The sequence below is a fragment of the Nilaparvata lugens genome, chromosome 13 (assembly GCF_014356525.2).
Source record: "Nilaparvata lugens isolate BPH chromosome 13, ASM1435652v1, whole genome shotgun sequence".
Taxonomy (NCBI): domain Eukaryota; kingdom Metazoa; phylum Arthropoda; class Insecta; order Hemiptera; family Delphacidae; genus Nilaparvata; species Nilaparvata lugens.
Genome location: NC_052516.1, coordinates 5,119,905 through 5,135,732, shown reverse-complemented (window position 1 = coordinate 5,135,732; position 15,828 = coordinate 5,119,905). Strand labels below are relative to the sequence as shown.

Below are 15,828 nucleotides of genomic sequence, written 5' to 3'. Positions count from 1 at the left end.
ACCGAAAGAAACGTTTACGCCCGAGCCGTAGGCGAGGGCGGAATGGTTTCTTGAGTGCAGCAGAGGAACTTTGCGCACGTATTTCACATTAAGTTTTTCCTACAGTTACCATTGAATATGAAAAGTGGGTAATTATGGGTAAAATTGCCTGAAATGCATCAAATGTTTTTCTGTGTAATTTTATTATTGATAAAAACCTTAATCCTAAAATCCTAAAGTCCTCGTTGTCCTTGGTTATAATATATAATGAATAATAATTAGCGCGTTGCACCTCTGCTCACTATAGCAGCCACAGCAGTCACTGTTACCAACTTCATTTTGATTTTGCTGCACTGTTGCTCCATATAACCTACTAAGTATTTTGCGTTGCCATGTTGCAAATCTGGAGTGCAGAAAAATTTTTCCCGCACTAGAGCGGAAAAGTGATTCTTTGCGTTCTGTAATCAGTGCAGCAATGGCCACTTTTCAACGTAACTGTAGGAAAAATATATTTGAACACATTCTCGCGTTGTCCTGATTCGAATACTGAATAAACAACGATTAGTTTGTGATTAAAGTTTGTTTACTTGTAATTTAGAAATGTGGTCCCAAAGAGAGTATATAGTATACTGTGTACTGTATACTATCCTTGATGTGCTCCTATAGTGACGTCCACGTTATAATGGCAGTGGAGAAAGATAGAAGAACAACGTTGCCGATCCTCTGTCTAGTCAATGCCTTCTATAGATGGTAGCTGATGCAGGTTTATTGATGTAATATTAATTGTTCATTCACGTTTAAGATAATCAATTGTATTTTACTAACCAAGAAAATTATATTTTCTTACAGTTACGTTGAAAAGTGGCCATTGCTGCACTGATTACAGAACGCAAAGAATCACTTTTCCGCTCTAGTGCGGGAAAAATTTTTCTGCACTCCAGATTTGCAACATGGCAACGCAAAATACTTAGTAGGTTACATGGAGCAACAGTGCAGCAAAATCAAAATGAAGTTGGTAACAGTGACTGCTGTGGCTGCTATAGTGAGCAGAGGTGCAACGCGCTAATTATTATTCATTATATATTATAACCAAGGACAACGAGGACTTTAGGATTTTAGGATTAAGGTTTTTATCAATAATAAAATTACACAGAAAAACATTTGATGCATTTCAGGCGATTTTACCCATAATTACCCACTTTTAATATTCAATGGTAACTGTAGGAAAAACTTAATGTGAAATACGTGCGCAAAGTTCCTCTGCTGCACTCAACAAACCATTCCGCCCGAGCCGTCGTTTCTTTCGGTGCAGCAAACTGTCACTTTGCGCACTAGTTGCACAAATAACTATTTCCAATCAATTTTCATAATTCAGATGAATTATTTTGTAAATTGATTAATCATTCTACATTGTTGAAAGCGATCTGGCAACAGAGGAAAGCGAGAAAGAGATAGCGCTATCCGCTTTGTTGAATGATAGACAAGGATAGGATTACCATTGCTAATCAAACACTGCCGTTATAACGTGGACCTCACTATAGTTCTGCTTTTAGCTTGCATTTGCTCTTCAATTAAAATTAGTTCTCATTTATACCACAGTTATTCACTAAAATGCGATTCACTTCAACCTTGTGTTAACATTTCTAATTGAGGACATTAATACTTCCCCATCCAACCAATGTTGAGAGTTTAAAGTAATTCTCACTTCACTATGTTGGTAAAGCTGTGGGAAACATATAACTGGCTTTTACCCACCAACAGATCTGTTTCTCTTACAGTATTTTTATGTAAACAGTTGAAATCTATTTCATGGATATTCTCGATTATCCTCTACTTCTTCTTCTTCTTCTTCTTCCTCCACCTTCTTCTTCTTCTTCTTCTTCTTCTTCCTCCACCTTCTTCTTCTTCTTCTTCTTCTTCTCCTTCTTCTTCTTCTTGTGTTCTTCTTCTTCTTCTTCTTCTTCTTCATCTTCTTCATCTTCTTCTTCCTCTTCTTCTCCTTCTTCTTCTTGTGTTCTTCTTCTTCTTCTTTTCTTCTTCTTCTTCTTCTTCTTCTTCTTCTTCTTCTTCTTCTTCTTCTTCTTCTTGTTTCTTCTCTTCATCTTCTTCATCTTCTTCTTCTCTTCTTCTCCTTCTTCTTCTTCTTCTTTTCTTCTTCTTTCTTCTTCTTTTCTTCTTCTTCTTCTTCTTCTTCCACCTTCTTCTTCCTCTTCTTCTTTTTCTTCTTCCTCTTCTTCTTTTTCTTCTTCTTCTTCTTCTTCTTCTTCTTCTTCTTCATCTTGTGTTCTTCTTCTTCTTCTTCTTCTTCTTCTTCTTTATTATCATCTTCTTCTTTATCATCATCTTCTTCTTCTTCTTCTTTCACTTTATGTTAACATCCCACCCAACTCTTGTACATAGAAAGGATGGTGAGGATGGTTCTTTAATTGAATGGTACTTTACCTGTTAATCGCGGACACCCATGACAGACTAGAATTTCCAGGTTAGGACAGTTTTCAGCCACACTGCAAATTGCGTCATCGGTTATCAGCTGGCAATTGTTCATCTTCACCTCTGACAACGTTCGACTGCAGGCACCGTAGATCGAGTACATCGTTAATAGAATACATTTTTAAGTGTGTGACTCACGAGGGTCTCAAGGAAGATAATATTGTTTTGCTTTCTGTCTGTAGTTATTGTGGGAAAGACATTCTACAGATGTAAATATTGGTATTGTGACTGATTAAATTGATGTTGATGTCTTTCAAATTGAGAAAGTCAAATTGTCAAAAGGGAAGAAATCTAGTTTGGTTAATAGCAACTTTCAATTATCTATCAAATAAGGAACAGAATCATTCGAGATTGACGATTGAAAATTGGTTTTGAAAGATTCTTTCTTTCTGAAAAGGAAAACTGATGGAATATTTTCATTTCTTCCTTTAGAATATAAATCATATTTTCTTCATGATACTATCATGTCAGCAATAGTCATGGATATCTTTTTCTTATTGACAGTTTGTGCTAATGTTTAAACTTTGAATACAGGTGCAAATTTCATGGATTTCTCTTGGAGGATATAGTTCATGACAACGTTAAGGCCCGCCGCAAAGTAGACCCACGCTAATCCAAGAAAAGCAACCCATGTTTTGTAAACCATTGCTATAGAATTATTCATAATCAATCAGCTGACAAGTGGATTATTCATTGCATGTATTACACAGATGTCTACAGAAGCCTAGCAATGGTTTACAAAACATCCCACGGCGTGGGTTGCTTTTCGTGGATTAGCGTGGGTCTACTTTGCGGCGGGCCTAATAGTCTCTAGACAGCCTGCTGTAAGACTAAAATAATGAGAGAACTCAAGTGACAATGAGAGCTCAAGTGGTTTGTAATGAATAAATTTGATCCCATAATTTTCCAATTACCAAGATTATACTCAAGATCAGAGGTAATATAACTACTGTATCATAATACCAAATTTGTTCATAATTTATGATTCGATTCTACAGGTGTCATTTTTCATTAAGTAGATCGTTTTACTGCGAAACACAACACATGAATTTCATTTGAACAAACATTTAAGAATTCCTTATATGGTTCAGTTAACGACTGTTCATTTCCTACTAAATATTCCAATATCTGTGAACCTAGTGATCGTGGATACGATTAGATAAAATTCTTCTAGATATAGTTATTAGTTTTTGAAAATTATGTGACTCGAAAATAATATAGTTCAATGACCAGTCAGACAATTGCATTTTACTGAGCATGCGCAGTTCACGAGCGAAACCTGGCTGGGTTTTTATTGTTTTTCGCTCGTTTTGCGTCGGTGGAATGAAATGAAAATGAATAATATTATTCCAAAATGGCAGCACACGATGTTCGAAGAAACGGACGGGGGACAATAGGTTTTTTTTTTAGTTTTGGTCGCTTTTTCTGAGCTACTGCATTCAGTGAGCGACAGAAGAGTAGAAGAAGAAGAAGAAGAAGGAGAAGAAGAAATAGAATGAGAAGAAGAAGAAGACCTGGAGAAAGAAGAAGAATTGGAAGAAGATGAAGAAGAACAAGGAGGAGAAGAAGAAGACGAAGTAGAAGTAAAATTATGAGGAAGAGGAGAAAAGAATGAAGAAGAGGAAGAAGGAGATGATTTCGCAGGAGGATGAGGATGAGAAATAGTAGCATGAAGAAGAAGAAGAAGATGAAGATAAAGAAGAAGAAGGAAAATGGAGACGAAAAGAATACGTGAACAGTATGAGAAAGTAGAGGTAGAAAGGGATCAAAGATGAGGAGCCGCCAAGTTTAGATGTCATTAGACTCGTAAAAAATTGAAATCGCATATTTTATATACCTGTTTATGTGCTGTACACATGTAGGTTATGACTATAAGATGAATATCTGTAAATTTTCTTGCTGTTATACGTCATATCTGTAGCATGTTATTGATGTTTTAATGCTACCTGGTGATTTTTATAGTTCTCTTTAAGCTCTCTTCTATAGTGAGGTCCACGTTATAATTGCATTATCTGATCAATATTGGTGTTGCTATCCTTATCTATCAGCCGACAAAGCAGATAGCCCTATCCTTTTCTATCTCCCAAAGTTACCTACCAGATCATTTTTTAAGGATTTAGGAATAAAATCAATTAGGAAAATGTTCAATCTTAATTATGGTAATTGATTATTCAATCATCGGAAAAAATATGACCAATAAAATAATTGGTTTTGTAAAGAGGAATGAACAGTTAATATAACATCAGATATACTGGCATCAGCTATTCTCTAATAGAAGGCAGTGGCAAGGCAGAGAATCGGCAACTCTGTTCTCCCTTCTTTCTCCACAGCCATTAAAACGTGGACCTCAATATAGAATACAATCAATCCCATCAGACCTTCTCAACTTATATGATTCATAATTAAATTGATACTCCTTCAACAGAAGGCAGTGGCAAGGTAGTGAATCGGCAACGCTAGCCCTATCCTTCTCTAAGGTGCGTACAGACTGTCGCTCTGCTCCGCAACCGAACGTCACTCCAGCAGAGCGATTGATGATCGACCGGGGAGCAAGTGTGGGTTCGACCGGGGAACGCGAGAAGATCTAACATCTTCCGTAACGTTCATGATGGGTGCGTGGGCGGAGCGACTGTGGTTCGATGGTGGTACGAGGGCGGCACGAGGGAGGAGCGTGCTCGGTGCGGGTTGGAAGCGCGAATATGTGTACGCAGCTTTAGAACCGCAACATTGCTAGATAATTTTTCAACAATTTATGAATATCCTAAACTATTAAACGAGCGATTACTGTTTATATGTTTAGATGTTTGTATTTTACCTTATCACGAAAACTGCTCTAACGATTCTCACGAAATTCAGAACATAGTAGGTTTATAATATAAAAATTCGATTGCACTAGGTCTCATCCCTGTGAAAACTCGCTAAAGGACATTAAAAGGATAATTATTATTCATCCTTGGAAAAACAGCTGATAATAATTATTTCGTCGTCTGTTGATGATGGAAGTGAGTTAGCGAGTTCATGTGTGTGGGACTGTGTCAAAATTATGACTCAGCTGTTGAACTTTAGTAATCATTCAATCAGGTACTTAGTGCCGGTTGCAAAAAAGCCTGGTTATTTTCAATCCTGATTAATTCCAGTAGAACGATCTTTTTGAAATGGTCTTCTCTGATTTGGTTAACGTGAAATTATTCAGGATTAAATTCAACTGGCTTTTGTGCAACTGGGCCTTTGTGAGGGAAATTTTTGTATTACTCGGGGAATTAATCTCAATTTACTGTGATTAGATAGAACGTTTCTGTATGAATTTTATGAATGTAATTATAATTTCTTCTTTCGTAATAAATGTTTTATGCTTTTGTACTCCAGAGCAAAGCTCGGTCCCCGATATTCATAGATAGTAGACGACAATAATCAATCGGCTTGAGTTGAATATATTTGGCCTGAGTTGACAAAAAAATCGGCTTGAAATTCAGAACATGAACGACCTGTATCATAGGATATCTTCTTATATCTACTATTCCTTTTGTCTATGATATTATGTTGTAATCCACTCAAAGAATGAAATCTAATCATTTCTTATGTCTCACTAGCTTGCAGCTTAGATTTTTCTCAAATTATTAGTGTATTACTTTCGTTTCTGTATGAATTATGAACTTTATTATGATTTCTTCTTTCGTAATACATTTTTCATGCTTTTGTACTCCAGAGCGAAGCTCGGTCCCCGATATTAGATGATATTAACCAAATATTCAATCTCAGTTCTCATCTCTATACAAGGCACGTTTTTCAATTAATTAACAAAATATCCAATCTTAATTATAAAAGGAGCGTTTTTCAAGTAATTAACAAAATATTTAATGTCAATTATACAAGGCACGTTTTTTAAGTAATTTCGTCGTGTTGCAGGTTCAAGGACGATAGGCCCTACCCCTGGACACAGGGTGTGTCGTCGCTGATTTTGAACCCCGATTCGGCCAATCAGAGCGTTTACACGCAGCGACTGACGCAGGAGGACGCCGGTGTCTACACGTGTCGCGCCACCAACGACACACACCTTATCGAGCATCACATCAGACTCACCGTTTTTCGTGAGTATTTATGAAATTCAGTACATGTATGTCAGCATTTACAAGAAACATATCAGTAAAAATCGAATTCGAATGATATGGTTGGAAAGAGGAAGAAATTTCCAATAAGATTCCTATAATTTGTGGGAATGTGCAACTTGCGCCCAGCGGTCAGAATGTGCAACTTGCGCCCAGCGGTCAGAATGTGCAACTTGCGCCCAGCGGTCAGAATGTGTTTGGGCACTCACAGATTCAACGTAACAAAGTGAACGTCCGTGACGTCATCACAAGTGATGCCATTTCGCTCTCACTAGCAGCCGACATTACGTTCCCCGACTGAGGGAGCGAAATTCAAATTCACTACAGTATCCTAAGGAAGCTTCAAGCTAAACACTACTTATCATGACAACATATTAGTCAAGTTAATGAGATACATATTTCTATCCTATAATTACATTCTAATTGATATTGAAAGATTGGGCTAGAAACATGATTGTACAATCACTCATTAAGATACAGTCATCTTGAATGAATAAAATCTGGATTTTAAATTCTACAGGCTTTTGTGCAACCGGGCCTTAAACTTCTAAAATATAACATCTAGAATATTTCTACTCCAGTATAAGAGTTCAGACAGTATAACTTCTTGAAAGAAAGAATAAACAAATTACTATCTTGATAGAATCATAGAGAAACAATAGCTAAGTAGATATCCCAGGGTATAGGGCGTTTATGTCGCACCTTTTACTGTTATCTCAATAGTCCCCGTAGTTCTTTCCCGTGAAGCTGTGTGATGCTGGTAGTCTCTCATATTGTGCCGTTCATACACTCTCACCAAAAAAAAAAACAGTGAAAATCGACAATAATCGGCTTGAGATAACAGTAGAAGTTGCGACATAAACGCCCTATACCATGGGATATCTACTCAAGCTATTGTTTCTCTATGATAGAATGCATCTAATATTATGCTCCAGCCATGTATTGTACTATAAACCAAGTAGTAGCACCCCATGTGTAATAAGTTGAATATTTCTTACATTTTGAATCTCTGAAAATTTTAAAAATTTTATTTTTTGTTTCAGAATCAAGCAGCTATGTCGACGAGCCGAAACCGACTTACAAAGTACCTGAAGCCCACTTTGCCAAAATTGATGAGCCGGCAAGACTTTACTGCGAGGCTTTTGTTGGTAAGAATTCTCAATTTTTTGTAATAAATACTTAATAAAGTTGATTCAGGAGTAAACTTATACTGTACATCTATACTCCGTACAAAATTACTTCTGACTTGGGAGGGACATGCGCAGTAGAGAAGGCATACAGAGGTAGGGATACAACGGTGGTGATGTTGCCGTTTTGAACCGGCCAGAATTCTCTAATTTCTAGTGAGTATTCAAGCCTTCATGTTAAACTCATGGAGTTTCCTCTCTGAAAGCCTTCAGTCGACTGACTCAAATCGACAAATATTGGCAACTGCGCTTCTACCTATGACTCTATTCATCACAGTAATTGGCTGATCTCCCTCCATTTCTCTGCACCGCATATTCCTCCAAGTCAAAAAATATTTTGTACGAAGTATAGTAAACGTGTATCTAGGAGTAAACTAGAACGGTATCTTCACTCTACGATAAAACTCCGTTCCAGAGTTCAAGCAGCTAGCTTTTTGGGGGGGGCCTACATTAGTATTATAATAATTAGAAACCTCAATGTATTATTCTCTTTGACTGGTAGATCTTGTAATTTTTGCTGTTATTAAAAATGAGAAATTATTTCATTATATTCACAGCTCTCAACAAAAAATGTTCAATTTATTGTCTTGAAAAGAATTAGGCCTTTACAAGTTCCGTAAACACTTTGAGAGTTAAGTGTAAGAGAGGGCCGACTGCGCCCTAACTTCGCCCTCCCAGGTATAAAATAAAGGCAGTCATTCTATTCTATTCTATTCCCACAACTACAGTACATTGATAGGTTTCATTGTTTATACTGAATAGAGTATAAGTTTTGGACATTTTGTTACTCATTTATGATTTATGATCTAGCTGTTTATTGAGAAATTATTGACATTTTTGTAATATTTCAGGAAAAAGTGATTTCCAATAAGATTCCTATAATTTGTGGGAATGTGCAACTTGCGCCCAGCGGTCAGAATGTGCAACTTGCGCCCAGCGGTCAGAATGTGCAACTTGCGCCCAGCGGTCAGAATGTGTTTGGGCACTCACAGATTCAACGTAACAAAGTGAACGTCCGTGACGTCATCACAAGTGATGCCATTTCGCTCTCACTAGCAGCCGACATTACGTTCCCCGACTGAGGGAGCGAAATTCAAATTCACTACAGTATCCTAAGGAAGCTTCAAGCTAAACACTACTTATCATGACAACATATTAGTCAAGTTAATGAGATACATATTTCTATCCTATAATTACATTCTAATTGATATTGAAAGGGCTAGAAACATGATTGTACAATCATTCATTAAGATACAGTCATCTTGAATGAATAAAATCTGGATTTTAAATTCTACAGGCTTTTGTGCAACCGGGCCTTAAACTTCTAAAATATAACATCTAGAATATTTCTACTCCAGTATAAGAGTTCAGACAGTATAACTTCTTGAAAGAAAGAATAAACAAATTACTATCTTGATAGAATCATAGAGAAACAATAGCATAAGTAGATATCCCAGGGTATAGGGCGTTTATGTCGCACCTTTTACTGTTATCTCAATAGTCCCCGTAGTTCTTTCCCGTGAAGCTGTGTGATGCTGGTAGTCTCTCATATTGTGCCGTTCATACACTCTCACCAAAAAAAAAAACAGTGAAAATCGACAATAATCGGCTTGAGATAACAGTAGAAGTTGCGACATAAACGCCCTATACCATGGGATATCTACTCAAGCTATTGTTTCTCTATGATAGAATGCATCTAATATTATGCTCCAGCCATGTATTGTACTATAAACCAAGTAGTAGCACCCCATGTGTAATAAGTTGAATATTTCTTACATTTTGAATCTCTGAAAATTTTAAAAATTTTATTTTTTGTTTCAGAATCAAGCAGCTATGTCGACGAGCCGAAACCGACTTACAAAGTACCTGAAGCCCACTTTGCCAAAATTGATGAGCCGGCAAGACTTTACTGCGAGGCTTTTGTTGGTAAGAATTCTCAATTTTTTGTAATAAATACTTAATAAAGTTGATTCAGGAGTAAACTTATACTGTACATCTATACTCCGTACAAAATTACTTCTGACTTGGGAGGGACATGCGCAGTAGAGAAGCATACAGAGGTAGGGATACAACGGTGGTGATGTTGCCGTTTTGAACCGGCCAGAATTCTCTAATTTCTAGTGAGTATTCAAGCCTTCATGTTAAACTCATGGAGTTTCCTCTCTGAAAGCCTTCAGTCGACTGACTCAAATCGACAAATATTGGCAACTGCGCTTCTACCTATGACTCTATTCATCACAGTAATTGGCTGATCTCCCTCCATTTCTCTGCACCGCATATTCCTCCAAGTCAAAAAATATTTTGTACGAAGTATAGTAAACGTGTATCTAGGAGTAAACTAGAACGGTATCTTCACTCTACGATAAAACTCCGTTCCAGAGTTCAAGCAGCTAGCTTTTTGGGGGGGGGCCTACATTAGTATTATAATAATTAGAAACCTCAATGTATTATTCTCTTTGACTGGTAGATCTTGTAATTTTTGCTGTTATTAAAAATGAGAAATTATTTCATTATATTCACAGCTCTCAACAAAAAATGTTCAATTTATTGTCTTGAAAAAGAATTAGGCCTTTACAAGTTCCGTAAACACTTTGAGAGTTAAGTGTAAGAGAGGGCCGACTGCGCCCTAACTTCGCCCTCCCAGGTATAAAATAAAGGCAGTCATTCTATTCTATTCTATTCCCACAACTACAGTACATTGATAGGTTTCATTGTTTATACTGAATAGAGTATAAGTTTTGGACATTTTGTTACTCATTTATGATTTATGATCTAGCTGTTTATTGAGAAATTATTGACATTTTTGTAATATTTCAGGCAAAAGTGATCTTCCCGATGAAATCAACACAATTACTTGGATGAGACCTGGCATTAATATGACGGAGCTACTTGCTGAGGAAAGGATCAATACTACTGAGATTTACAGGTGGGCTTATAATATTTTTTTTTTTAATGTAGTACTTGTTGAGTGGCTCACTACGTTCAGACAAACTGCAAGTGCGACAAATCGAAGAACTGACGTCCCTCGGCCCATTAGGTCACCTGAGAACATTGAGACAGTGAGAGTTTCAATGTTGCGATCACCACAGCGTTCTGTGTGCAAACATGCGTCTGCTCTTGGACTCAAGAATATTATATTTTGCACTAGTACAATCCAGACTGCAATATGGGATTCTCAGCTGGGGGGTGCTTGTAAGAGTTACCTTGAAAAGCTGAGAGTATCTCAGAATAATATAATTCGTATAATGTGCAACAGTACTAGAAGAGAAAGTTTTTTTCCATTATTTTCCTTCATAAGAGCATTACCTCTACAACATCTCTTTGTATATAAAGTCTTAAAGCTAATCTATGTCAGAGCTGGCAATACTGGTACAGAGAATTTATATTACAATACAAGAAGAATCACACAATGAATGTTTCGTTTACCAAAAGTCAATAAATCAATTTTCAAGCAATCATTCCAATATGTAGCTCCAAAATATTTCAATCAATTACCATACGAAATCAAATCATCTGAAAATATTAAGTTTTTTTTAAAACTTTCAAGAGCTTGGCTAATGTCTTTCCAAGAATTAGTTTTTCTTTATGCAACACTGACATAAGTATGAATATGTTTATAAAAAAAAAAACAGGTTCTAATAATATACAGATTAAACATTGCCACAAGTGGCAGTAACATACATTTTTTTCTCTTTTCGATAATTAGAATCGTGAGAAATATATCGTAGAGTAGTAATGGTTTTTTAATACATTCATATAAAATAATAATGATAGACTATATTTTTTTAATATTCAAGATAAATTGTACTGGTTGTATATTTTGTTCACAATGGTTTGCAGACGTCACGGAGTGCAAGAGATTTTTAATTGATGCTGGACTCAAAAATCAATGGATTTTATTTTTGTATAATTTTAAATCAAGTTATAATCATTATGTATTTTTTTGTAATGATGATTAATTTTAAGTAGACCCCGAATACTGTTTAGAATGGTCAACTTAGTTCCTACTTTTTAAATTGTAATTTGTTATGTTTTTTGTGAAAGGAATCAATAAATTTCATTTCATTTCACTTTCCGATCGTTCTGTGAGACGAATTCTTCATGATAATCTTCATTCCCATTTATACAAGATGGCAATTGTGCAGGAACTTTCTGAACGTGACTTGAATTGAGGGAGCACTTTCCAGGACGCCTCATCTCAATTAGGAGCGATTTGGAGTGGCCAGCCCGATCTCCCGATTTGAGCCCTTGTGATTTTTTCTATGGGAGTTTTTGAAATTCCTTGTTTATGTGAACCGTCCAAGGACCCTACAAGATTTGAAGACCAATATCAGGGAATAAATTGCTAACATGACGCCTGCAATGCTGGCAGGAGTCATGACAAACGCCAGAAATCGGATTGGGGGATGGTCACCTACCTGATTTGATATTCAAAACTAGTTGAAACAAAACTTTATATATGTGTCTTCATTACAAAAATGAATAGAAACTTTCTGATCCATACAAAGAGTTTTATTCACTTTTAAAAAGGAAATTTCAATGGTGACAATGGTGTAATAACCGAAACCGGTCTTTCTAAGTATCAATAAATCTGTGTTTTTTTGACAATTTCTTAGTCTTTTTCATTCAATATGAATAATTACCACAATATCAACTTCTCAACTACACAAAAAGTGAAAGGAAATTTCACTGCCGCACTCTGTATTTACTGTGCAATTCTCAACTGAACATTGATTTCTGATTTTTCAGGGACCAGCTACAGATTATTGGGTCTTACTTTTTGATTGACAAGGTGAAGTTCTCCGATTTCGGCGATTATTTCTGCACTATCAGCAATTCTGACGATCAATTCTTGACGGTCAATACTTCTCTCAGAGAAATCAGTAAGTAAAATCATAGAATTAACTATAGGGTTATTTAGTTGTTCAAGTTTTCTCCACGTTAAAACACAAGTCAAACTGTTTTGAAGCATCTAAATTTTAGAATCTACTTTGTGAAAATAATTAAGGACTGTAAATTTTGTGAAGTGAACAACTATAAGACTTCTATTTCGGACTGTGTGTAACCTTATCTAAATTTGGGAGAGTAATAACACAGGGTTACCTTATTTTTTCTCTACCTATCATTCTGCTTAACGTGCTCAGGCTCAAAAGGTTTCGATCCTACCGCATACTTATGTTTCTATTTAAACTAATCGCCAATAAGAGCCCTGATTATTTGAGTATTAGATTTCTGGGAGAGGTGGAACTAGAAATAGTTTGTCTGTGTTGAGTGTGCCGAGGCATCGTACGGTGGTCTATAACAGGTCTTTTCATGTGACTGCCTGCCGACTGTGGAACTCGCTACCAATGGAGGTGAGGCAATTCAGCGGCAATCCCAGTTCAGTGCGGCTGTCATGAACTTTGTGAGGGGGGCTGGCTGGAGCGACTTATAGCGACTGTGTATTGATAAATATATCTTCTTTGTACGTGTGTGTGTGTGTGTGTGTGTGTGTGTGTGAATGTAGAATCTGGAAATTGGCTCCTTGATGGTATTTGTTTACAATCAATTAAATATAAATGTGATTTACTTATTCACTTCAAGATTTATAATAATATGTAGGAATGGAATGTATAGCAAACACTATAGTTGTCGTTTTGTATTTTGTATACATTAGGATCTCTTTTTTTTTTGTTGTTCACTACAGTGATGAAGTATCAGTATTGTTTTATACATTTTTTTCCAAGTTAATTTATTTTGTTCTCTTTTCAATTATTTAAAATTTGTTATCATTTTAATAAGTAGGTATTGTTTGTTTTTTTTTTCATATTGTTTGTAATATTTTTTTTTCTTTATCATATTATTTGTATTTTTTTGTATTGTTATCTTGTAATAGAGAGTTAAGTGTAAGAGAGGGCCGACTGCGCCCTAACTTCGCTCTCTACGAAAATAAAGGCAGTAATTCAATTCAATTCAATTCAATTTTGATGATGCACTAGTATGGATCAATCAATAAAGAATTTCCATTTTTGCATGATACAAATTTAGAAAAGTCAATGAGAATAAATAAATAAGTTTGTTTTTATTTTGTGTTTTAGACAAAAGTTCCAGACGAGAACGTAGCGAGTTCCCTTTTTGGATGAGACTGATGCTTGTTGTGGTGGCTGGACTCATGTATATTATCTGCACTTTTGACAATCAAATCGCTAAATTCTTGTTTATCACCTACTACACAGTGGCCAATTTCTTCAGAAGACACTTCAGGTCTTACAACAATTCAGTTGGTGAGTTAAATCATGGAGAAAAGATGGCGTAAGTAGATATCTCATGGTTTATGTTCCTTCCAAATTCACTGGTTTAAGTGGCGCGCCAGTCGGTTATTGACAGGAAACTCTAAAGCTAGGTTTACACTAGTATTTAGCAGTGGCGCCACTTTTACTGGCTTCAAAGTGGCGCCAAAAATGGACCATGTAAACCCCTAATGACGCGCCATTTTTAGTGGAGAGGCGCCAACTGGAGTCACGCCACAAATGTATGTTTTCACAAATGTTTGTTACGGTGTCATGGAAGAAACATAAGCTGGACCAGTGATGGAGGAACTGATTGGTGATGAAGTCGATAGTAGTCAGAAAGAATAGACAGTGTTAGGAATAAAAAAATCAGAAGGTAAGGTTAAGAATCCGAGTAAGCAGAAGAATGAAGCTCTGGTAGAAATTCCAGAAAAAGAAGGAAGATATAGTTTGTGTAAAATAAGTTGAGACTTGGCCCTCCTTCCGAAGAAATTACACGGTTGCCAAATCGTGTAAAATTGCAATTTTCTCAAATTTCCAATTCAACGTCAGAATTGGATATAGAATATCATTCCCGATATCCTAGTAGTGATAAAAAAGCTTCAGGGTTGAAGGAGTAAAAGGAAATTCAACTTTTATGATAAAATTGGAAACAGTTGAAAAGGAAATTCAACTTTTATGATAAAATTGGAAACATCGCGAAGACTTGTTTTTCTTTTGAATATCACTTCTCTCAGAATCATGGGGCGTCGTAATGCGTAATAGTTTTATATCAAATTAACGGGGAGAATGTGTCCTTTCTATTGGTGTCTGGATCATTTTTATCCGAGTTATAGTTATTTTTTAATTAATGATTATGTTCATCAATGTCGAGCAGAAAATATGACATTTTTGACATGCTAGAAACTTTTTTTTTCAAAAGATAAGTAGGTGGTGAAAGCGAAAAAGCTTCTCACAAAGAATTGAAATCATTTTTCCATGTGTCAAAAGTAGTCGGAAGATTGTATTTTGTTCTCCAAGGAATTTTAAAGTTAGGAGAGCGGCTGCATGGTATGCATTGTGTACCAAATTTCATGCTGAAGGCTGACAATTTACAAGATATTTGACTGAATTATTTCAAACGCAAGCAGCTGATTGCCTCTAGAAAGGCTGTAATGAAACACCGCTTGGATTATTCGAAGCGAGGTTGTCATTTTCACTATTTATAATATTCTGGCTTGCATTTGCTGAATTTTTCAATCGTTCTGTATTTTGAATTTGTTGATCCCAGCTATTGATAGCACATTGTGGCACACCATTCAGCCGCTATCCTTGACTTTGATACTCCTGAGAGGCCAAAATACGTTCTTCCGACTACTTTTGACAATTGGAAAAATAATTTCAATTCTTTGTGAGAAACTTTCTCGCTTTCACCACCTACTTATCTTTTGAAACAAAAAAGTTTCTAGCATGTCGAAAATTTCATGTTTTCTGCTCGAAATGTCTCGACATTAATGAACATAATCATTAATTAAAAAATAACTATAAATCAGATAAAAATGACCCAGTCACCAATAGAAAGAACACATTCTCCCCGTTAATTTGATATAAAATTATTACGCATTACGACGTTATTTCTTGTTAACTCATGCCGCTTATTGTCGACTACTGTCTATTATTACAGTTTTGTTGAGGTGAGAGTGTAAGAATGGCACAGTATGAGAGACTACCAGCGTCTCAAAGCTTCACAAAAAACAACTACTAGGACTATCGGCTTGAGTTTACATTGAAAATTGAAACATAAACGTCTTATACCAT

General features: G+C 36.0%; 1 protein-coding gene across 2 annotated transcripts in view; it reads left to right on the top strand.

Annotated features, from left to right (window-relative positions):
• Positions 1-15,828, top strand: part of LOC111046129 (interleukin-1 receptor accessory protein-like 1-B) — a 66,508-nt gene that overhangs the window by 35,480 nt on the left and 15,200 nt on the right. For both annotated transcript variants that reach the window (XR_005572733.1, XM_039439634.1), the window contains exons 2-6: positions 6,376-6,557; positions 7,619-7,723; positions 10,580-10,688; positions 12,512-12,645; positions 13,840-14,025. Coding sequence is in view for 1 of the 2 variants with exons in the window: in XM_039439634.1 (XP_039295568.1) it covers positions 6,376-6,557; positions 7,619-7,723; positions 10,580-10,688; positions 12,512-12,645; positions 13,840-14,025 (716 nt within the window). In the remaining variant the exon portion in view is untranslated. The remainder of the gene's footprint in view (positions 1-6,375; positions 6,558-7,618; positions 7,724-10,579; positions 10,689-12,511; positions 12,646-13,839; positions 14,026-15,828) is intronic.